We start from the raw sequence: 22,940 nt of genomic DNA, 5'->3' as shown, positions 1-22,940 counted from the left end.
AAAACATGGCTGCCTGTTTTTTATATACTCTTAAAACAGGAACGGACGCGGGTGGCGCTGTGGGCTAAAGCCTCAACGCCTAGGGCTTGCCGATCGAAAGGTCGGCGGTTCAAATCCCCGCGGCGGGGTGCGCTCCCGCTGTTCGGTCCCAGCGCCTGCCCACCTAGCAGTTCGAAAGCACCTCCGGGTGCAAGTAGATAAATAGGTACCGCTTACCAGCGGGAAGGTAAGCGGCGTTCCGTGTGCGGCTCTGGCTCGCCAGAGCAGCGATGTCACACTGGCCACGTGACCCGGAAGTGTCCCCGGACAGCGCTGGCCCCCGGCCAATAAATGTGAGATGGGCGCACAAACCCCACAGTCTGTCAAGACTGGCCCGTTCGGGCAGGGGTACCTTTACCTTTACCTTTAAAACAGGAACAGTCAACATGGTGCTCTCCAAATATTGCTGAATTACAATCAGCAACAGCTCATCAGTCTTAGCCAGCGTAGCCAATAGGCAAAAGGTGATGGGCATTGTTGTCCTTCCTTTCTCATTCTTCCCAGGAAAAAGCATCAGCGGAATAGGTTGGCCTACTGCAGCCTTCCTTAACCTTGGGTCCTGCTGGCTAGGGAAGATGGGAGTTGTAGTCCAGCAGCATCTGGGGATCCGAGGTTGAGAAAGGCTTGACTATGGGCAACTGGTTTTTAAGCTATTATTTATATTAGTTTATTAATGTTATCTTGGTTATTTTCATTTGGGAACTTAGAATAATGGAATGTAAATCTGCCCATCTGGAGTTAGAGATAAACTTGTAGGAGAGGGGCTGTTGGTAGTTCCACCACAGGAAGATGCCTAGTTAGCAGTCACCGGTGGAAGGGCCTTCTCAGTAGTGGCCTCCCATCTGCATCCCTAGAAAGGTGTGTCAGTCTTCTTCACGATTACCGTATTTTTCGTCCCATAGGACGCTCCGTCCCATAGGACGCACTTAGTTTTTTGGGGGGGGAATAAAGGAAAAAACATTTTCCTTTATTTCCCCCCCCCCAAACCAGGTCGAGGAACAGCGGTATGGCGGCGCTGCACCTCCCCGCTGTCCCCCAAGCTTGTGGGGCTGGCCGATGTCTGCCTGGTGCGAGGGGCGCTCTGCTTCAGGGCGCTCTGCGCGCCGGGCGGCAGGCTGCTATCCGCAGCACGGGGAGCCCTGCAGGAACTCCCGCAGGGCTCCCCACGCTGCGGATGTCTGCCCAGCGTGAGGGGCGCTCTGCTTCAGGGCACCCCGTGCGCTGGGCGGCAGGCTGCTATCCGCAGCCTGGGGAGCCCTGCGGGAACTCCCACAGGCTCCCCAGGCTTGCTGATAGCTTCCTGAAGCCTGGAGAGCGAGAGGGGTCGGTGCGCACCGACCCCTCTCACTCTCCAAGCTTCAGCGAAAGCCTGTATTCGCCCCATAGGACGCACACAGATTTCCCCTTCATTTTTGGAGGGGAAAAAGTGTGTCCTATAGGGCGAAAAATACGGTAAATTTTAGGAAAATTCTAAGGATGTTATTTTTACCCAAGAATTTGATGACTGAAAATTCTGTCCCTGGCAAAACTGAAAGTATTTGAAAGTATGTGATAGGTTTTAGGAGCTTTTAGGATTTTTTTTAGAACATTGTTTTTCACCTTTTAAAAAATTATATTGTTTTAGTATTGACATGTTTACTGCCCATGGCTCCTTTGGAGAAAGATGTGAGATATAAATGTAAATATCTAATAATAGGTAAACAAACTACTACCCAATGAAAACCCAACAGCTTAGTCTTATCTTTGGCAATCATCACTTGATTACATGGAATCACAGAACTGTAGAGTGGCAAGGGACCTTGAGGATCATATAGTATAACCCTCTGCAATGAAAGAATATGCAGCTGCCCCATACGTGGATCGAACCTGCAGCCTTGGTGTTATCAGCACCACACTCTAACCAACTGAGCTATCCAGGCTCTAGGTTGGATGTATGAAACTGTCCGGGAAGACTCAGAAATGTGGTCTGCAGAAGTTGGGGATACAGCATTTGCAATGCAAGTAAAACAATACTATTCTGCAATGTGAGATCGAAGTAAGAAGGTAAGAAGTAAGCACATCAGCCATGGTTGTACATCTTTAAACCAAGATTCAATCCCATCCAACCAAGAAAAGGAAAATACACACTGAGCATGCACTATGATAATGTGCATCTGCTTCTGGCAATCTACCCCACCTACTGCAAATACTACACCATCATCAGGTCTCTGCCACTGGTCCCCCTATACAGTGGTGCCTCGCAAGACGAAATTAATCCATTCCGTGAGTCTCTTTGTCTAGCGGTTGTTTCGTCTTGCGAAGCAACCCTATTAGCAGCTTAGCGGTTTAGCGGCTATTAAAGGCTTAGCGGCTATTAAAGGCTTACTGGATTAGCGGCTAAAAGGCTATTAGCGGCTTAGCGGCTTAGAAAAGGAGGGGGGGAAGCGAAAAAAAATCGGAACACTTGCAAGACGTTTTCGTCTTGCAAAGCAAGCCCATAGGGAAAATCGTCTTGCGAAGCAGCTCAAAAACGGAAAACCCTTTCGTCTAGCGGGTTTTCCATCTTGCGAGGCATTCGTCTTGTGGGGCACCACTGTACTGTGGAAATAAAAAAATACACCACAACTGTGAACAGATGAAGCAGCCATTTACCCAGATAAAATTACTACACAATTGTCTAATAACAGATACTTTCAGATGAATTATTAGCTGTATGTTTTGTAATCTCTGCTGTTCTGCAACGGAAAATAATATTTGCTGTGCAAACAGACAAATATGCTGCTTAATATGCAAAATTGAACGGAAGAAAATGCTTCTAAAGCACTAGATCATTGAGTAGAGCCAGGGGTTTTTTTAAAGCAAAAACACTGAACCTAACAAGACGGAAACAAGGAAATGCTGTGTTTAACATCACCACTCAAATTCAGGTAACAAAACTGAATCCAGGTATGAAAAACTGAAATATTAGCATACTGAAATACTTGGAAGCAGTCAAATATCAAGCGCCTTCTTTGATCTTTTTTTATTTCAAACCTTCACTTCTCAAAGTTATCTCAAAGAAATTATGCAACTCCAGAGCCCCGCAAGTCATTTTAGGCTTTATGTCAACAGGGATCCAACCTAAAAGATGTGTCAATGACCAAAGCCAGGTGTTCATTCCTTAGAATAGTCATTCTTGGGGGGAGGGGGAGTTGTGATTGGGAACAATTTTCTGCAGCAGCCTATACTCTTAGACTGATATCCACCCACGTTGCCTTTAAAAAAGTCATACTATACTATGTAGTCATACTATACTACAGGGTGGGGAATGAGAATGGCAAATTGCCTGCCTAGCAAAGATCAAAAGAAACAGCAAATAACAGGTCAAAATCCAAGGAAGCCCATACTGTGCAGCTTAGAGATTACAGCAGATGGAGCACAGCGCTATCTGGACTGAAGTGTTAGTGTACAAAAAGTCCAGGGACTATAATGGGTCTCCAGCAGGTACTACAACATATGGAGCAGAGATGCTATTTAGATTGCTCTCTACATTTAAATGTTTATTTTTATTTCCTACACTCGTTTGCACATTAGAAGACACAGTTTGTCAAGCCGCCTGCCAAAACTCATCAAGTAATACACCGAAAGCCTCAACTCACAAATTTGCAAGTCTAAGCACTTAAAAATTACCCACTGATGTATTACAAGATAAACAGCAGTAAAATCACAGCAACCTTCCTCAAAGCAAATTGGGGTGGGGTGGGGAGATGACCCATGATAGGCTTTTCATAAGGAGAGGCAAGAGGCATGGAATGGCAATGGCACGCAGCAGCTTATTTCAAACAACTTGATTTGTTCCTTTTGCCATTTAAGAAGTGCATTCAGTTCTTCAGTTTGCAACCATGTTCCTATTATCTTATCACTGGAAATGGGTTAAGTGTCCCAATTGCTTTGTAAAATTGTCAGAAAAAGTATGTTCTACTGAGTCACCAGCTGGACATGTTTCCTAGTTTAAGATCATCCAGATTTGTCCCGTCAATTCAGCTTCAGGGAGAATTTGCAAAAATAGCATAAAGCGCACAGTTCAAGAAATTATGTCAAATTGCTAATAAACTCTAAGGGAAAGCTTTAGGCAATGTCAGTGTGTTGAGCAGGGGGGAATTCTACCAATACCATTCATTGTGCATTAACACAACTAATTATTGAATTATGTTTATCAGCTGAATGTTGTGGCATACATGCAAGGTTCTTTAATAAACAGAAGCAAACATATGATTCTATTATTTACTGGATACTCATATACTGAGCATGACAGTGAAGGCATTTGTTTCTAAGGAAACCCTTTTACAAATCCAGATTTAGACAGGCATGTCTCCAAATCAAGGCTCAGTGGCCACAATCCAGTGTCAAGTTCCTTAAACTATTGTCCTGGTCCACACATGTTCCAAACGATGGTTAAGTTTGTACTTGCTAAGTGTGCAGCTACCCAAATGCTAAACTTGTTTGGAATATGGGTAAAGTCCATTTTATTCCTGCTGTCAAAATGGTGCTGATTTAAGTGAGATTAAAATGAGTAAATGCACATCCTCAAAGTATTAATATTATTCAGGGTTGGCAGACTGTTTTTTGTTTGCGCCAACATTATCAGATATGCAGAAGCTGTTGTTAAGCATGGAATGCCAGTGGGGGTGGAAAAAATGTTGCTGGTGTGCTTCACAGCTGAAGTAGTACATATAGCTGTCTAAAGCCCTTGCCACTGTAAGGCTATTAAGTCCAGGGTCTTAAATTACCCAGCTGCACCACTGGGTCCCTGGCCTATATAAGGTTCTTTGTCAAACAGGACTTCACATTTATGGGTTTCCCCTCCTTTTGGTCTTGTTAGAAATCTCAGCTCTAACTATCAGCATTACAAAGTGACATCCAATGGCTCACTACAAAGTCCTAGTAGATGGACTGTTCTGTCACTCAGTTTAATTTTATTGTGTGAGGCTTTTTTGTAACAGCATGAGGAAAATTGGTTTTTTCTGTGTTTCTGATTTTATTACTATTCCTTTTCTTCGAGGCACATGTGTTTGAGTCTTTGGTACAGTGCTTTGAAGTGCACAAAATGCCCTCAGTGTTCTCAGCGTAACCTCAAAGCATCCTAGCCTGATCCTTTGGCACATTATTACAACTTGAATTAAATCCGCAGGACAGTGAAAAACTATTTGAGGAATCCTTTGGTGTTGCACTGATATGGCACATATTAATTCTAGAACTATAGTGTAGAGAACTTCTATAAAGAACCACCCCATTAAAACCAGCAATAAAAGAATTCAGTGAGTCATCCTTAATAGGATTGAATTATGTTTCCATTTCCCAAATCTCCGGATCTTAGTAATTTTTCTCTCCAAAAACCTAGGCTTACACTCCGGAGTCAAAAAGTATACCGAGTTACTGACCTCCATATTCTGTAAAATCAAGTTCATCTTGCTTGAATAAGTATTATTCTGCAGTATGATTAAATATTTTGCAGAGATAATTTAAAACATGAAATCTGTCTCAATTGTAAGAAGTAAATATATGTAGATTTATGTTTTATCAAATGGTGGCATCGCTTCCAAAAGCTTGCAAGCAATAATATGGTACCCTTCATTTAGCTTCATAGAACCCCAAATTTAAAATGATTTCTCCTAATAATGTATTAAATAAATACAGTGATACTTTGGGTTAAGAACTTAATTCGTTCCGGAGGTCCGTTCTTAACCTGAAACTGTTCTTAACCTGAAGCACCACTTTAGCTAATGGGGCCTCCTGCTGCTGCCGCGCCGCCAGAGCACAATTTCTGTTCTCATCCTGAAGCAAAGTTCTTAACCCGAGGTACTATTTCTGGGTTAGCGGAGTCTGTAACCTGAAGCGTCTGTAACCCGAGGTATCACTGTATTGTGCTCAACTATTCCTTATGCAGCCTGCTGAAATTAGTGTTTCCTAATAAAGTCCTGCTGAACTGGATACTTTTGTGAGTTATGCTACATTTTGTTTTAAAACACACGCACACACAATGTAAATATCATAAATAAAACAAACACATCTATAGCCCAAAGTAAAGGAAATGTAAACAATGCAATATATGCTGTGTGTGGAGAATTTACCTTTTCACTATAAAATATAAATATTATTGCAAATAGGGCTCCAAATCTAAACACCATCACTAGAATAATGGATGCAGAAAATAAGTTCATCTTGAAGAAATGCCACAACTCTTTGACCATGATGGAACTTAAGACTATCTAGCTGCTGAAATTGTTGCAATTGGGAGTAGAAACATGACAATTAAATTTACATATAGAAGACGAACTCGAAGTGTTGCTTAGATCTGTTATCGGCTACCTTTTCAATACTACAATTAATGAAGGGTTGTCAAAGAGTAGGGATAAAGTGGGTTTACTGTCCTTTTAATGCATGCTTATGGTATGTGGCGATTTTAATCAAAGGTAATGACTATGTACCAAGAAATGGTAAATATTTTAGATTAAGTAACATTGTATGCAAGTGTGTAATCTTGCCTACTTAAATAGTAACAGTGTTTCCTCTTGTTGTTTTGCTTTACCTGGCCTTGCTCTGGTGGCTTTTACAACAGCCTCGATAGGAAAGTTTAGCTGGCAAAGCTTTTTCTTATATGGGAAAAGATTCACAAGCAGGGATGTGCGTTCAAGCCCCAAGTTGGGCAAAAAGATCCCCTCATTGCAGGGGGTTGGACTAGATGATCCTTGTTGTCCCTTCCAACTCTACAATTCTATGATTTTATTATCCCCATTTCTTGCACTAGTCAGGTGGGCTAACCTAAGTAACAGCACAAGTGGGATGTTGTGATGCAGGTCATTTGGTTCTATGCCAACACCAATTTTCAATATTAAACAATTACACTTGGGGTAGCATCAGAAAGTCATACATGTGAACCTCAAAAGTTCCTGAAGAATATGGTTTTATTCATAAAAGCTCTCCACTTCACACATCTTAAGTTTACATCTCTATATCATGGGTAGGCAAACTAAGGCCTGGGGGCCAAATCCAGCCCAATCGCCTTCTAAATCCGGCCCAGGAATCAGCGTGTTTTTACATGAGTAGAATGTGTCCTTTTATTTAAAACGCATCTCTGGGTTATTTGTGGTGAATAGGAAATCGTTCACTTTCCCCCAAAAATATAGCCCCACAAGGTCTGAGGAATAGTGGACCGGCCTCCTGCTGAAAAAGTTTGCTGACCCCTGCTCTATATAACCCCTCTTTAAGAGGAAATGATTCCTTCCTGGTCCTCTGGTCCTTATTGTCATTTGAACAGCATAGACAAATGACCTCATACAGGCGACCAAAAAGAAGCGTTGCTAGACTTGGGTGTTTCCTAAGTAAGCGATATAAATCCACATATAGGTGGAATACCTGATGGGGGGGGCGAGTGCGCCGACTAAGGAATTTCATCCCACTAAGCCAGCTGCAGAAGACGAAGTCCCTTCCTAGAATGAGAAGCTCCTTTGCGACACGTGTGGTGGATTTTTAAACCGATGATCTGGAGGCAAGGCAGTCAAACCTATGCATGTTCACTTCCAAGTGCACATAGGCTTATTATGGCCATAGTGATGAAGACCTTTTACCTCCAACACTTGACTAGGAGCATCCACCGCAGCTCCCTGCACTCCCTGAGGGCCAGGGAAGGTGCTGAACCCCCCATGGCAGCAGACACCGCCGCCTTTCGAGGCGGGGGTGCGGGGGTGGGGGGACACTGTTCTTTGCAGCAGCTGCTTGCACGCCCGGTGTTCCCGCCAACACCCTTGGCAAGATGAGGACTAACGCCTTTTTTCCCCTCCTGTCAGAATGAAGGCAAGCAAGCACCACAAGCAGGTCATATTCTCCCTTCCTCGGCAGCCTTAAGCCTGCCTCGCGGAGCTGGCATTTCGCCACAACAAGGGGATAACTGGAGCACCCTCGCAAAACGAAGAATAATAAATAATCTCGCCCTCAATTGGCTCTCTCTGTTTCCCCTCACGACGAAAACGCGAAACTGTTTCGCGCCCACCCCACCCCCCCCAAATTTCTAAACGCCTTCGGCTGCTTGAGCCCCGCCGGCCCCCGTAGAGCTCCCCGCAACTCCAGCGCCTTCTTCCCTTTTTCCCTTCGACGCAGAAACGCCGCTCGCGACTGCGCCGCCCGGACTCACCGCTTTTCGGCGCTGACGCCACCACGCCAAGGGGGCGGAGAGAAAGAAAAAAAAAGGAGGCGAGCCGCGCGTGCGCTCTTTCGGCCAGGGAAGCGAGAGTTGCGAAGGAGGGGCGGGGAAGTAAGTGGGTGTTTGAGCGCGCGCGCGCGCCCGCGCGGTCCCTCCTTCTCGCCGAACGGAGGGGAGGAGCCTCGCGAGCTGGTTTAAGAGGAGCGCGCGCTCTCTCTCCTTCCCTCCCTCCACTTCACCTCAGCAGCCCTTTCTGGGCGGCGAATGAGAGCGAAGTGTTGGAACGGGGGCGTTAGGGCAGGTGGCCGAATAGGCGCGAGGCGGTGTGGATGGCCCGCGCCAGCGCCGCGTCAGAATAGGCGGGAGCTCCTCTCTCTCTCGTCAGCCAGAGAAGCGCTTCGTAGTTGGGGAAATGGGCGCCTGCTGTGCAGCATTAGGAAAACCCCTAAAGGCACAGCAGGTGTTTCATCTGGTTGCTATAATTCAAAGTGCGACAATACTTTTAAGCACTCACACAAACACAACAGATTGTTTACTTGGTGTAATTATTTACTTGCGTTTTATCTTGCATTTTATCCTGCGAACCACCCTGAGGTCTTCTGATGTGAAGGGCGCTATACAAATTAAATTTGATGACGTTTAATAAGGCTGTGATCCCATACTCCTTTTCAGAGCCATTGTGTACACGCTGAGCCACTCCAGACAAGCGCGGGCATGGAACTCAGCCATTGTTATTTATCATTACTATAACGTCATCTATTTGCTACCTCCACTTCATAAGGTCCCAGGATGGGTCACAGCATTTAAAAAAAAACGCAAAAAACTTAAAACAGCTTCGGTCTCAACTAGGATTTTAGGCAACAAGAAAAGGATCTAAAGCCAAGGAATTTTGGCTGGGAACATGATGTAAAATGATGGCAGACCTTGGCTCTCCTGACCACACTCCACCACAGTCCTGTTAGGTAGACTGATATAATTGCGCCCACCTTACAGATGGAGAAGACCGAGGCTCAGGGGACAAGAGCTTGGCTAGGGGCCACCCAGTCCTAGGGGGGATTCCTGCCTTACCTTATAGCCAGCACCTTGCACCAGCTCCTGCTATGTCCTACAGTACTGTTAACTACTGTATTTTTTGAATGCATGCAATTGTTTTTTCTTTCTAGGTATGGGCCCAAACCATTCCATTGTCATGAGAACCTATTTTACAAAAGCACACGAAGGGTTACATGCTTAGAAGGAATGTATTTATCCTGCATCCCATTAAAAGAGTTCTGAATCATTTCCCCTTATACATGTATTTTAAGGGTGTATAATTAACTGGCTACAAGTTGTTAGGCAGCTGATGAAGTGTGAACCAACCAGTGATTTATTTTCCTTTATTTACATTTTTTTGGTCCCTACAACTCACCGAAATGACAGCAGGATGTTTTTCACCCTCTGCTTACTTCACCAGATTAAGAAGTGATTTGTGAGGCCATTTTTAATTCTTCCAATCTCATTCAAACCAAGTATCCAGAGGATCATAATCAAAAGATAATAGGTGCTAAAATGCAGGACACCACTTTTGACAAATATTGCCTAAATTGAATAGCCTCTAACCATGCTGTCAGCTGAACATTTGGTACCACTTCTCAGCTTACGTTAGAAGGGGAGGGGGGGAGAAAAATTATGTGCAGCTTGTTTTTCTGTGAAAAACATCTTTCAGTGTGGCAATGCTGCCAGAGCCATGTTATTGTGCTATGCAAAACATCACCTCGTAATCTCTCAAAATTCTGCAGTTGAGAATGGTCATGGGTGGAATGGGAAGCAAAAGTATTCTGAAGATGGAAGCTTCCCCTATGCATGTTCTCAGAGTTTTCAATCATATAGGGAGCCTGAGGAGGACAGACTCTGCTCTTCAGACCTTTACCTCAACAAGTATTCAAAAATAGTGTGCACATAATGTCAATCGCTTGTGCTACAATATATGCAAACCATGTATTGAAAACACAATCCTAGGAGCAGTAGTTTGTTAAGGGTGATGGGAACTGTTGCTCTGTGAAGGGTGAACTATGGCTCCCAAGATTATTGCGGGGAGGTCAATGCTTCAAATTCATGGTTTCTAAACAGCTAGGGTTTTGCACTCAATTGGGTCTCACTGCCCATTTAGATCCCCTCTCAAGGCCAGTTAAAAAATAAGAAATAAGCTGTTATTTTTGTGTAGAACCATGTAGACTCTTTTATTTCCAGTCTTCCGTAGTTAAAGTTGTTTTTTATACTGCAAACACAGCGATCTGCTTTTCAAAAGCGGCCCGAAACATTTCATTGTGCTTCAGGATGTTTAGCCGTAGAGTAGAATTCAGTTTTTATACTGGTTATTCCAGCGTTTTAACTTGATGGAATGTGGCCCGGGAAAATTGGATATTACAAAAAGTTAAGCTTTTCCCCCCTCTCCCACCTGGAAATGAAGAGCACCTGTTTGCCCACTGCATTAAGTCAGAGGAGTATGGGTATGATTTCAGAGATTACTGGAGGTAAAACGGGGATACAGAAGCAGGGCTAGAATTGCCAGCAGGAAAACAGAACAGGGGAGGTGCAACGGTTTTATGAATGCAAATGTAAAAGGTTGCTTTGTTTGGAAAGAGGCAAACAGGGAAAAATTAGTAAGAGGTACATTGGGATGTATAAGCACAGTAATAAGCGTCTGGGTGAGATTCTGAAAGGACAAATGGCACCAAAGCATTTCTCAAACCATCCAGAAACAATTAAGCTGTGTAATTATAGAGCCCCAGTGTGATTAGACTCCTGCAAAATTTCCTGGATGGACATTTGTCCTAAAAGCAGGCACACCATGGGAGAGGATGATAGCAACCGTTTCTCTTCTTCTGCCTCCGCCACCATCTCTCTAAGCAGCAGAAGCATATGCAGGGCCATTATTATCTGCATTCATAAATAAAACAATTCCTTTTCAGCACAATAACACAATGCTGGTTAATCAAAACATTTCTCCGAGCAAACAGCATTGAGGGAACAAATATAATTATTTCAAAGTCAACAACCAGGAACGCAGCAGAGCTACTAGCATGACTAAAATGGGCTAAGGAAGGGATTGTCTTGCTTTGCTTACTCAGGGCTATAGGGCTTCCTTTGGAAATGCAGAGGGCTGGCTTAATTAAGGGCTTTTGGAGAGTTCAGATCTATTTACAACCAGGTAAATGGCAGTGTTTGGCGTTTGCTCCCACATGGGACAGTGAAAGCCACAAACTTGGACAAATTCCCAGCACAGTGACTACTCACCCTGATGACTATGTTCAATGCTTTCCCCCCCAGAAGTACTCTTTTTGTTGTAATTTAAAAATGTGGCACTTACTGTAGCCACTTTGTGGTGAGTAGCGCAGTGCACCTCTCTCATTTTGGTTAAAAAGTGTGACACTTAATGTAACAGCTTCATGGCGAGTACCGGCTCCTATTTTTCTAGGTAAAAAAGCACTGTCTACGATTGGAGACAACATGCTTCTGATGCTCTAGATACCTCAAGAGGGGAGAGTAGTGTTGCAGTCAGGCTTTGTGGTTTATAGAATCAATGGCCTCAACAACAAAGCCAAGGAAGTTTGACTGTAAATGTTTCCGAGAGATTTTGGCTCTCTCTGCAAAGGAAGTTATGCAGTTCTCAGAATGATCTTCAGAATCTGCTACTAATAGCTTTCTTTGTCCCCCTTATCCTGCAACCTACTGGAAAATCGCACAAGAGATTTGAAGTTAAAAATTAACAGCCCCCATGCCTGCTACCTGTAACCTTTGGATAGAAGTGCATTGGCTGGAGTCCTGTTTGGTTTAAATAATTGTGAATAAAAAAAGTTGATCAAAATGAAGAGCAGAATGTTGTGGCCTCGATATGGAACAGGGCCTCTTACTAGTGAGAAATCTCAACTAGGGGGTCTGAGCCAGTTTGAAGGTTCCCTTCACTTGCATATAAACATCTCCGAAGCAAGTTACATGAAAGACCAACTTAGTAATGACAGTGCCATTAACGTATCAGCAGAGTGCAGCAAAATATTGTCATTCCTCACCCCACCCCGCCAAATAATTTTCGGATAAACAGAACACATGAAATGCACACTAATGGTGCCATTCCTAACAGTAAATCCTATGAAGCAAAACATGTACTTAAGTTGACAACAGATACTTCCATAGTTCACGAACTGTATCACAGAAGTCATTAACAGTTACGGTTATTTATCTTCTAATTTGTTTTTCTTTTTTAAAAAACAACAACTCATTATTTGACTATTCCAGATGTTACAGCAGTTAGCATACTCAAAGACAAACCGGCTGGTATTTAATTATTGTTGCTGACATTTAACAATATGAAATGAAATGAAAACCTAAATATTCTAATACATTCCATGGATAGTCTCTAAAAATGCTTGAAAGTCACCAGATAGTTTGCAAAACTGCATGTGCAAGGAATACACAGCACACCATTCAAATACAAGCCTTTCAATCTGAGGGTGGTGTTGCATACACAATACATTTTAAAACACACTTTTAAAAAAAGTCTGAATAATAGCTTGCTACATAGTCTTTCAGTGCATGTCTGTTGTCGCAGCTATACAAACAAGAATCCAAGTGATGTCAGTTATACCTAATGAGGTGAAAGCTTAAGGTATCTTCAATGTCACAGCAGCCAAACTTTTTATTTTAGAGCAAGGTCAAAACAGCAGCGACAGCATTTTCCTCCATTCAAGCTGTATCCCCTTTTAGGGGAAGGGCTTGTTCCACATACCTTTTCTTGAAATAGTACTCTAGAGCGGTCCATGGCTCAAATCTGCCTTATTGGCCTTGCCCAACCAAGCAGCGGGTGCAACTTTTAATGAGTGAAATGGTTACTAAAGAGTTTGTTGCAATGCTTCCATTACCTCTCCTCCCAATTTCCCATTTCTTTCTCTCTTTTAAGAAAAATGACAAAGTTTAAAAAATAGATACTTATTACAGAAAGAGGCTTGCTCTTGCTTGCTTGTTTTCTCTTTCTCTGTCTAGCAAGGTCGCCAAACTAAACCAAACACACGAAAAAGCTCCTCAGAGTAGGAAACACTTCCTGTTGCTTCTCTGAACATGCTCAGAACCAATGCATTGATTCTGATAGGTCCGTGTTACCCCACAGGGCTGTTTTTGATGCCCCTAGCAGCTGTTGTAGCAACTGTGCTGGACAGGCCTCATAACAACAGAAGGAGACAAGACTTTACCTACCAGCTGCCCAGTCAGTCACCGTCTCTTTTGCACTGCTCAGTTGGTCCTAACACAGTAGTAAAGCTGTGTCCGAGAGCTGATGGCCAGAGGACAGGAGATTGACACACATGCCTCTGTAAATTCAAGGCAGTATAAAAAGGCGTGTGGCTTTGACATTTTGAGGATTATTATTTAATTGCCTGATGTTTTCAGTGGGAGGCCTGTGCTTCCATCTGAAGTAACAGCAGGCCTGGATAGCTCAGTTGGTTAGAGCGTGGGGCTAATAATGCCAAGGTTTTACGTTTGATCCCCATATGGGGCAACTGCATATTTCTGCATCGTTAGGGGGTTGGACTAGATCCCTTTCCAACACTACAATTCTATGATCATCTAGAGCCCCCATCAAGACCATTAAGTCCAAAGTTCAAATTTACCTAGCTGCACCACTGCTGGTGGACGTATATGAGCAGCGCTTCTGTAGCTGGTTTGTTCATTTATTTGGTTAATGAAAGGTGCTCTCCTTTTTGCCTTTTGTATGTGTGTGTGTGTGTGTTCCACAGGTGAAGAGGAAAACATTCTGTGAGGAACTGAATAAGGGGAAACCAGAAGAGGTGGTAAAACCAAGCAAAATTTACAAAATGACAAGATGCTCACAAAGGGAGCATGGATTTTAGTCCTCCTGCACACATAATTCTGCAAGAGACTGCACTGCTTCCCTGAAGCACAAATAAAAGCTTTAATTTGTTCTTTAAAAAACAACAACTAAACTCGATGTGTACAAACACTTCTTTGCCACCTAAAATGCTGTTAACTATAAAATGCTTGGTCTGTAGTGAACTGAACAAGTTAGGGAAATTAGGAGCAGGCTGCCTTTAATATTTCTAGTTGTTGGTTGTTGTTGTTTTTTAAAAAAGGATCACCTTCAACCCCTTTATAAGTGAAACTGTAAACTTACGTTTGATGTGCAACACTCATTAGGATTGGATCTACACAGATTTAAAGAACACTAAGGAAAAAAATATATAGCTATTAATGCATATTTCCATGGACAGCGTCCCCTGATGTAAAATTTTGTAACACACTTTAATGTTATACTGTACTGTAATTGACCTGTGTAGCTGAGTCCTATGTGTTGTGACAGTATTTGCCAGATTTTAGACACTTGGTTAAACATAGGTGTTGTTTACTGTATAGTCACTTCTTGAAAATCTAACAAAAATGTCAAAAAAGGTAAAAAAAAATGATACGAGGAGAATTCTGTCGCTTCTCACCAGCATTAGCAAGAGCACTATCTATATACTTTTTATCAGTGGTGTTGTGCAAGAAAAACAGAGTGCATGAATCACAGAGCGGGAGCGATACTATCTGCTGAAAGAGAAGGATAATTGATAGATCTTCCCCTTGCTCCGGCAACTGAATTTGACAATAACAAGTCTTTCAAGTATTACTATTGTTCGTGACATATTAGCACAGAGGAAGTCAGAGATTTGGAAAAAGAATAATTAGTGGAAGCTGAATCATTCTTTTTTTGATGGGGACTATACTTTGTGTTAGGAGTTTAAATGAAAATGCTTCTTTTGCAAGAGTGTTCACATTAAAAAAAGAAAAAGTAAATAAAGCTAAAGGCTGCATTGCAGATGGCTGCAAACACAGATGGAAATTAATAGTTAAGGCTCCATGTGTTTTGCAAAATTAACCTATGTAGTAAAAGCACCACTGAGTTCAATGGAGCTTATCCATTTAACTATGCAGAGGATTCTTGCAGTCATGCCATGCGACTAATCAGAGACACAACTGGTCTGTCTCCCCAGTGAAATCCAAAAAGCTGCCGGTGCTTTAGGGCTGTCCTTGAGAACCTGGCTGCGAGAGCTGTCTTGATGAGTTCCTGCACTTTGCTAACGGAAACCCACCACAACACCCCTGCTTTTCATACTGACATTTTTGCCACATGCTTCCCTGCTTTTAAAAAAGACATGCTATGGCAGGATATGCTGTGGCCTGCATTCTAGCGATGAAATATGATGATGAGATGGATAGAAAAGTATGATCTGCCCACAATAGACACACCTGCTAGGACAAAGATCTTTTGTTCCCTAGAGCAACTATGCATTTAATGGCCAATCAAATTATATTCTTTAAAAGCTCCCGGCAAATGTGTGAAAGCTATTATAGAGTTGAGTCGGCAGGGGCAGGGCAGACAAAGGAGACATGATCAGCAAAGAGATTGGTTCATTTTTCTCTCTCCTTTAAAATCAGAAATGAAGTTAGATCAAATACAGGATCTGAAACTTTAATTCCATGGCAAACTAATTTACAAACTCAGCACTCAGCAGAAAACAAATTGTACAATAAAGATCAATCAATTTTATTGTGTATTTACGGTTCTTCAGCAACCAGTATAACCATCTGTAAACAGAAACTACATTAAAAGTTTTGCTGTCAAGCAGACGTCAGTAATACGTGCACATGAGTAAAAATTTTGCTTACTGCCAAATATGTTTTGAAAACGGACTTGAGGAGCAAATAACACTGATTCAAACTATGCTGAAGGACTAGGCAACACACTGATGCAGCTCTATGTATAAGGTGGGAGAGGGATAAAAGTAGGTCTGTTATCCAGTTTGTGACACTTTATTTAAATTACAATACCTTTTCCTTTTTTAAAAAAAAAACCAGCATAAATATGTAAGCTAACAGCTTCAAAATTCTGGTTATGCAGACATGAAAATGTTATGATAAGCGAGAGCTAGTTCAAGAAATCTCAGGACTTCAAAATCAGCAACGTACAAAGCTAAAATTCATATGCTCCTTTTCCAGTTATAAACACTTTTGCTAAACATAGATATTTCAACATATATTAATATATTTTTTCTGACATTCAAAGTTGTAGAGTCAATATGGCAGAATTATTGTTAAAAGCACATATGTACAAATATTTTCCCCCGTGCCCCACCCTTACATAAAGTATTTGGCATAATTATAACAATCTTACTGCATACACAACTGTCTGGTTTTTCTTTTTCACATAGTTGTACTCCTTATTAAAATTAACCAGTTATGTACAAAAATACTCGAACATTTATTATAGAAAACCTCTATAGCTACCATTAACAGCATATACCTGCTGAAGGTTTCGTTGAGGGAATATAAAAAGTGGTCACCATGTTGCAGAGTTAAGCTATCAACAAAGCAAACTGTTAAATCAACACACACACACACTTCCCAACAAAACAGGGAGATAACTTTTGAACGGTATGATTGAAAAATACAGATCATACGTATCGGTTGTCAAACAGATGTTGCAAACAGTGCATAAAATGGGATGGGGAGTGGAGAAGAGATAGAAAAATTGCTTATACAAGGTGATTTAATCTGTGGTCCTAGAACTGAGTACGAAATTTCGAACGGATCTACAGGAGCTTTCGAGTGAAATGCCACCTAGAACGTCATCCGGCAAGAGTAAGGGCACTTCAACACAGAATGTTCTGCAGGGACTTGGGCTGCGATCCGGAATGTCTATTTGCAGACAAGTGTTTCTGTTTTACTCACTGAGGGGTCCGTTTTCCTTTTTTCAGACCACAGTTCCTCACCCTCCTGAGGCTCCCTTCATGTTTTGGGAGTGGAATGTACAGCAACAGAACGGAAAGGCAGCCCAGCTCTTTCGTTTGGGGAGACTGGAATGTGCCGTGCTTTGGGGGGAGTGCAGAGTGTCTCCACTCTGAGCAGTGTCCTTTGCTTGTCAGGACAGATTTCCAAAGGCAATTTCGCAAGTTGCACTTGGGTAGAGATACCGCGATGATTTTAAATGGCACACGTTTGCAATCGCTTGCAGCTGCTTCCGTTTTCATATATAAAATACGCAGAAGCAGAAGCAGGAAAATGTCGAGTCTCCCGCTTCTGTGCATTTTGAATGCCTTTTTGAACAATGTGGCATGTCACCAATTTTGTCCTCTTTCTAGAAGAGGACAGATTGTGGCATGAGAAGCTGCCCTGTCTGGAATGAACATGAGCTTTGGAGGAGTCTACACAGCTGGTTGTCAGGAACTGAGCAAGGGGTGGGGGACTTGTAGGGAAAGGTACCTGCCTTTACCCAGATGTTTTCTAAGTTTTCTGTTATACAGTGCAGTATGCAGTCTGGAGGCTTAAAGGCTGCCAAATGGGCAAGATGGTTGATTGGGAGAAAGAAAGAAAAAATTCACTATTAAAGCCTGAATCCCGATTTATAGTTCTGATGTTTCACCCACAGTTAATTCTCCCCGGCAATTATTTTTCAGGAACACTTATTTGCACCCAGTTGTTTTCTTTGCATTTACTAATTTTACAGCACTGACAATGGCCATTTCAGATCACAATGAAAAGGACCCAGTCATTTGAGATACTAGAACACCTCTAAGGTTAGTTCCCTCCTCTGAAAACACACAATTTTTAATGTGCAGGCGAAAATTCTACAACCAGCTGTCCATGGGAAATTTTTTTATCAGTAGCTATATGGAATTATGAAGTAAATTGGAAAATGTAGGCCATGTTGACAGATCATTGCCAAAGTGCTGAAAATGTCATTTTTTAAAAAGTATGAAAATGTATATACATATATGCTTTACAAAATGTGCCAAAAGAAAGTAAGTAACCCCAAACAAAGTGTTTTGTTTCATGAACTCAGCAACAACAATATCCTCGTGATTTTCCAATGCAGTTATAAGCACTTGATCCATAATCACTTTTGTTCATGTACATGTATTAATAAACAGGTTCAAAAATGGTAAGGGAACAGTCTCCAAAATGTTCACAAAAAGTAGAAATGAAACTATCTTGTTACAGGAACATGCCTTGGTTTTATATATTAAGTTTAAATCATATTATTCCGCATGCTCTAAGAAGTACAGGGAATTACGTTAATGGAAGTTGTGGAGGGGAATTATAGTTTCACTTAAAGTATTTTGGGGGGAAATGAGCTTCAGATTCAAACTGGTATGCATCCATATCTGCTGTACCTAATATTAACGAAATCATTTCAATCCTGTTTCTTGCAATTATCTGGCATTCTAGGTTAGTACTTTTCATCTGCCAAAAATACGCAACATAATATTAAGCAGTTAAAAAAAGAAAAAAAGAAAACGACTGGAAAGAATAGTTGTGAAAAATATTAAAGTGCCTATGTTAGATGTGTGGGGGGTTGTTTTTCCCCACTTAAGTCATTACCAAAAAAAATGACCCTCTCTTTAAAAAGTTATAACTGAGACACTTTCCGCGGAAGAGGCCTGGGCCGAGGGACCTGTTCAGTTCTCTTGCTACTGTTTTCCAGATTGTTTGGTCGGACCAGCAGGGGTTTGGGTGGCAGAGCTGGCGGATCTGTAGGGATGGGGATGGAAAGACTGTGAGGTAGCGGGACAGGGCGTCTCAGTGTCCTCTCATAAACGCTGTAAGGTGGCGGAGTCTTGCTCTCTTTTCTCATGGGCTCTTCGGACATGTTGCAGTTAGAAATAGGTACTGGGTGCTCCATGACTTGAGTTTCAAAGCCGGACGTCTCAGACGTGCTACACCGGCTGAGGGAGGAGATGCCACTGCTGTAACTTCCAGACAAGACTGGGGAGTTGGAAATGAGTCCCGAGGAATGGTAGTCCACAGGAGATGGAGTAAACGATTGTATTGAACCCTGGGTAAAAAGAAAAGGAATTAGTCCCCCACCACCGCCACCCAAAAAGAAAAAAAGAAAGCAAAGTATTTCTCTGAAGAAAACATGCCAAATTATGGATAAACGTTCCTTCCCAACAAGTTCTGGGTTCCGTGTGATATGGCGCACTGAAATTCTGCAGCTACCAGAAACGCAGGGCAGTTTTCTCATTTTGCACCTTCAAAACCAGAAGCTGAGTAGAGCTCTTGTTTATCACTACGTGCCCATTCGCTAGCAATGCTATAAAAGCCTGTAGAATTAATGGTAGCACTGTGCCCTCTAATGCCAGAAATTAGTACTTTCACGACAAATCTGTAGACTGTAATGCTGAATCTGCTTCCCAGAATTAAACCTTTTGACTTTTCAGATCTCAGAAACAGGCAGTGGCAATACAAGATAGGAGAAGCAATTCTGTATAACAATTGCCACTGCATAAATCTTTCAAGAGAAGTAACAGTTTTTGTAGGCATTGGGTATAAAATAAAAACACATGAGTTGTTCTGTGTTCACTCCAGCTGATGGCCGCTGTCTTCTGAAAGCATAGGACCAACTTGCTGCTACAGACACTGGCACTGTCATATCAAAAAATAAACTATATGCTTATTTTATTTATTTATTGCCTCATAACCTAACCTCTCTAAGCTGTTTTAATAAAAAGGAAACATGAATGTGCTGGTTTCAAGGACTAAGCTTTTATGATATGAGTTACCCTCAAAACATTCAGATTCTGAAGGCAATATGCATGTCAGAAGATGTGTCAATATTACAAAGAGAAAAGAAAAGCATGCTATTGTAAACAGGAAGAAACACAAAATCGTTCAAATTCCATTTAGCCACTACCTTCATTGGAGATCTTCCAGCAGGAGAAGGGGAAACTGAGGTTAGGTGTCGAGGTGATGCTGCTAAAAAAAGGGGAGAATTTAACAGATTTGAGAATTCAGTTGTAATGAGAGAAATAATGAAGCTAAAAATGGACATTATATCAAAGCTTACACACATGGATGGACACTATGATAAAAATTTGGTGAATTACGTCAGTCTTTGTGGGGGTGGTGTTTTTTACTCCCCTATTTTGCTCATTTCGTGCTATTTTTTCCCTTTTTATAGCAGCTTTTATCCTACTGACAGAATGATATAATATGTATTTATTTATGTATAAGTGTTGCTTGATAATAACATTATGATGACCAGTCATTATAGTCCACATTCATCATTTACTTTCCTTTAAAAACAAACCTAGGCTTTGTCCTCAGACCCCCATGGCAGCAACTCCACAATGAAAGGATCTTGCCCCTCACCTCCATTACCAATAAAGTCAGCAACCCACAGTTTTGCTTTTCGCCTTTGCAGCTCCAGGCAGAGAGCAGTGATAGGACTTTTCAACCCAGGGGCTTCTCTTATCTGCAAAAGCCCTCTAAGATTGGAGGAAAACACTTCCTCTTATTTCCCCCTCTCCAGTTGCACTATTGCTCTGGGTCCCTCATAAAATATCTCTCCAGACTGGAGGCACCAGGCTATCTCCAATAACAACGCAACATAAGCAACACAATTGTGTGTGTGTGTGTGGACAAACAGGGAGCTGAAAAAGAGCAGGCAGCGACAAGAAATATGGGACCCATTGCAAAAACAAAAACAAAAAACTAGCCTGCAGGCCCTCTGGCAACATCCCTGTGTTCCACCTTCCTAGTCCCTTCTAGGTCCTTGAAAAATAACCTCTTCCCAGTCTGCTTGCCTTGTCCCTCTTCAAGCCATCTATTGCTCTACTGGGCTGGGAATATTTGACTGCTGGCTGCCATGATCCCTTCTGATGGCGGGTTGCCTAACTATGCAGTTCCTGGACCTACTCTTTCTGGTTTCTCAGATGAAACCTGAGCTGAATTTAGCCTGCCTGCGGCAGACCATTCCCATGCCTGGTACTAGATACTGTTAATGGAGAAATCTGAGGGCTCCCTTGGACAAAAACCAAGGACACCAGCCAGGAATACCAGAGCAAAACAGCAGCCAGTAGGCTTGGTCTTTATTGAAGACTGTCGCGACAGGACTCCCACCTGCCACAAGGTGGAACAAGATGGAAGCCCCGAACAAAAGAGCCCCCAAACTTTTATTAGCTGATAATCCCCATTTTACACCCCTCCAAAAAAATACATCACTCATACATCATGGTTACATCATGAAAGGGGAGGTCTGGTGGCAGTAATCTGAGCATCCTGGACCCTGCCCCCATGGTTCTCCTTGGCGTCCACCAAACATGCATCAAGTGTAACAAAGAAGATATTTACATTTCCCTGTTTCCCAGCCAAGTTAGTCACACCCTTTTGTCTTCATCTGGGTTTGTTATTTCTGGAATGGCTACCTGTCTGGCACTCAGGTACAGTGGTGCCCCGCAAGACGAATGCCTCGCAAGACGGAAAACCCGCTAGACGAAAGGGTTTTCCATTTTGGAGGTGCTTCACAAAACGAATTTCCTATGGGCTTCCTTCGCAAGACGAAAATGTCTTGCGAGTTCCTGCGGGGTTTTTTTCCTCCCCCCCCCTTTTCCCCAAGCCGCTAAGCCACTTATCAGCTGATCCTAAGCCGCTAAGCCGCTTAACAGCTGATCCGCTAAGCCGCTTATCAGCTGATCCGCTAAGCCGCTTATCAGCTGATCCGCTAAGCCCGCGAAGCCGCTAATAGCGCTAAGCCGCTAAGCCGCAAATGGGCTTGCTTCGCAAGACGAAAAAACCGCAAGACGAAGAGACTCGTGGAACGGATTCTTTTCGTCTTGCGAGGCAGCACTGTATCAGGATGCCAGGGATTATCACTCAGGCAGAGGGGCTGCTGCGTAGCTGAGCTCACATGTCTATATGAATTTCTGAAGTTTTCCCAGTGAGCCAGTAAATAGATACATTTATCAGTGAATTGTTACATTTGGTATTGTGCAGCAAAGGCCCTTTGAATAGATAGGAAGAAACTGTGATGAAGTGTTTTGTGGGGACAAATCACAAAAATCACAAAAGCAATTGTGCTGATTTTGGTAGTGCATGTGCATGATATCTGCTGGAGGGGCAACCCCCCCAACCTATACATAAATTCCTGCAACAATAAGAACAGTTGTGATGTATCCACATACCAGTTTGCGTGGGGCGTGGGGGCACAGGAGGAGACATAAGCTTTGCACTCTCTGACATGTTCCTGGCTTCCTTCCCGCTGTCCAGGCTCCAACTGCTGGGAGTGCTGTTTACAGCTGGATAAAGATGACAAAAATCAGCATTGGTATTCTAAGCTGTCAAAAGTCAAATGACATATAAGCCAGTTTTTAAAAGTTGGCTACAAATTCTCGATTCAAGCCCCTAGAGCGAATGTACTTAACTAGTCTCTGTAGCCTCCAGGTTAAGGGTTAGCCTTCAAGGGCAGAGATTTCGGCCTCTCTTCTGCCTGAATCTACTGAGGAAGCCATTGTTTCACATTTTATTTAAACTCACTATTTCGTCTTACTGAACACCACTGTAGTATTTAACTGCAATATATATATATATAGTACTGAATGCAAAATTGATTGTAATTGTGTATATATCTATTAGGTAGTATCTGAATAAATCATACTTACTAAATCAATAAAAATCAATCCATTAGCTTATAATCATGACTAAGTTACAGTAAGTCCTTTATTTCAATGGGTCTCCTATGAAGATGACTACCGTATTTTTCGCACCATAAGACGCACCGGACAATAGGACACACTTTGTTTTAGAGGGGGGAGAACATGAAAAAAAATTCTCCCCCTCTCTGCCCAGCGCCCCTTCAGTGAAGCGGCAGGAGGCGATGCACAGAGAGGGGGAGAACTTTCCCCCTCTTGTTTTCCCGCTCTAAAACAAGGTGCCGTTT

General features: G+C 42.5%; 2 protein-coding genes across 7 annotated transcripts in view; both read right to left on the bottom strand.

The window, feature by feature from the left end:
- The window catches only part of IMMP2L (inner mitochondrial membrane peptidase subunit 2), a 480,193-nt gene extending 471,874 nt beyond the window's left edge, over positions 1-8,319 (bottom strand). For both annotated transcript variants that reach the window (XM_082239908.1, XM_082239909.1), the window contains exon 1: positions 8,189-8,319. The gene's annotated coding sequence lies outside the window, so the exon portion shown is untranslated. The remainder of the gene's footprint in view (positions 1-8,188) is intronic.
- A 7,427-nt stretch (positions 8,320-15,746) lies between these two features.
- Positions 15,747-22,940, bottom strand: part of DOCK4 (dedicator of cytokinesis 4) — a 247,927-nt gene continuing 240,733 nt past the window's right edge. For 4 of the 5 annotated variants that reach the window (XM_082239403.1, XM_082239406.1, XM_082239405.1 and 1 more), the window contains 3 exons: positions 22,186-22,299; positions 19,917-19,978; positions 15,747-19,058 (listed from right to left, as the gene is read on the bottom strand). In XM_082239403.1, the coding sequence (XP_082095529.1) occupies positions 18,633-19,058; positions 19,917-19,978; positions 22,186-22,299 (602 nt within the window). In that variant the 3' untranslated portion in view covers positions 15,747-18,632. The remainder of the gene's footprint in view (positions 19,059-19,916; positions 19,979-22,185; positions 22,300-22,940) is intronic. The other variant, XM_082239404.1, reaches the window with a different exon arrangement.

This window comes from Podarcis vaucheri, assembly GCF_965113315.1.
Source record: "Podarcis vaucheri genome assembly, chromosome: 10".
Classification (NCBI taxonomy): domain Eukaryota; kingdom Metazoa; phylum Chordata; class Lepidosauria; order Squamata; family Lacertidae; genus Podarcis; species Podarcis vaucheri.
The sequence above is the reverse complement of the archived record's forward strand: the minus strand, read 5'-3'. Positions and strand labels throughout refer to the sequence as shown.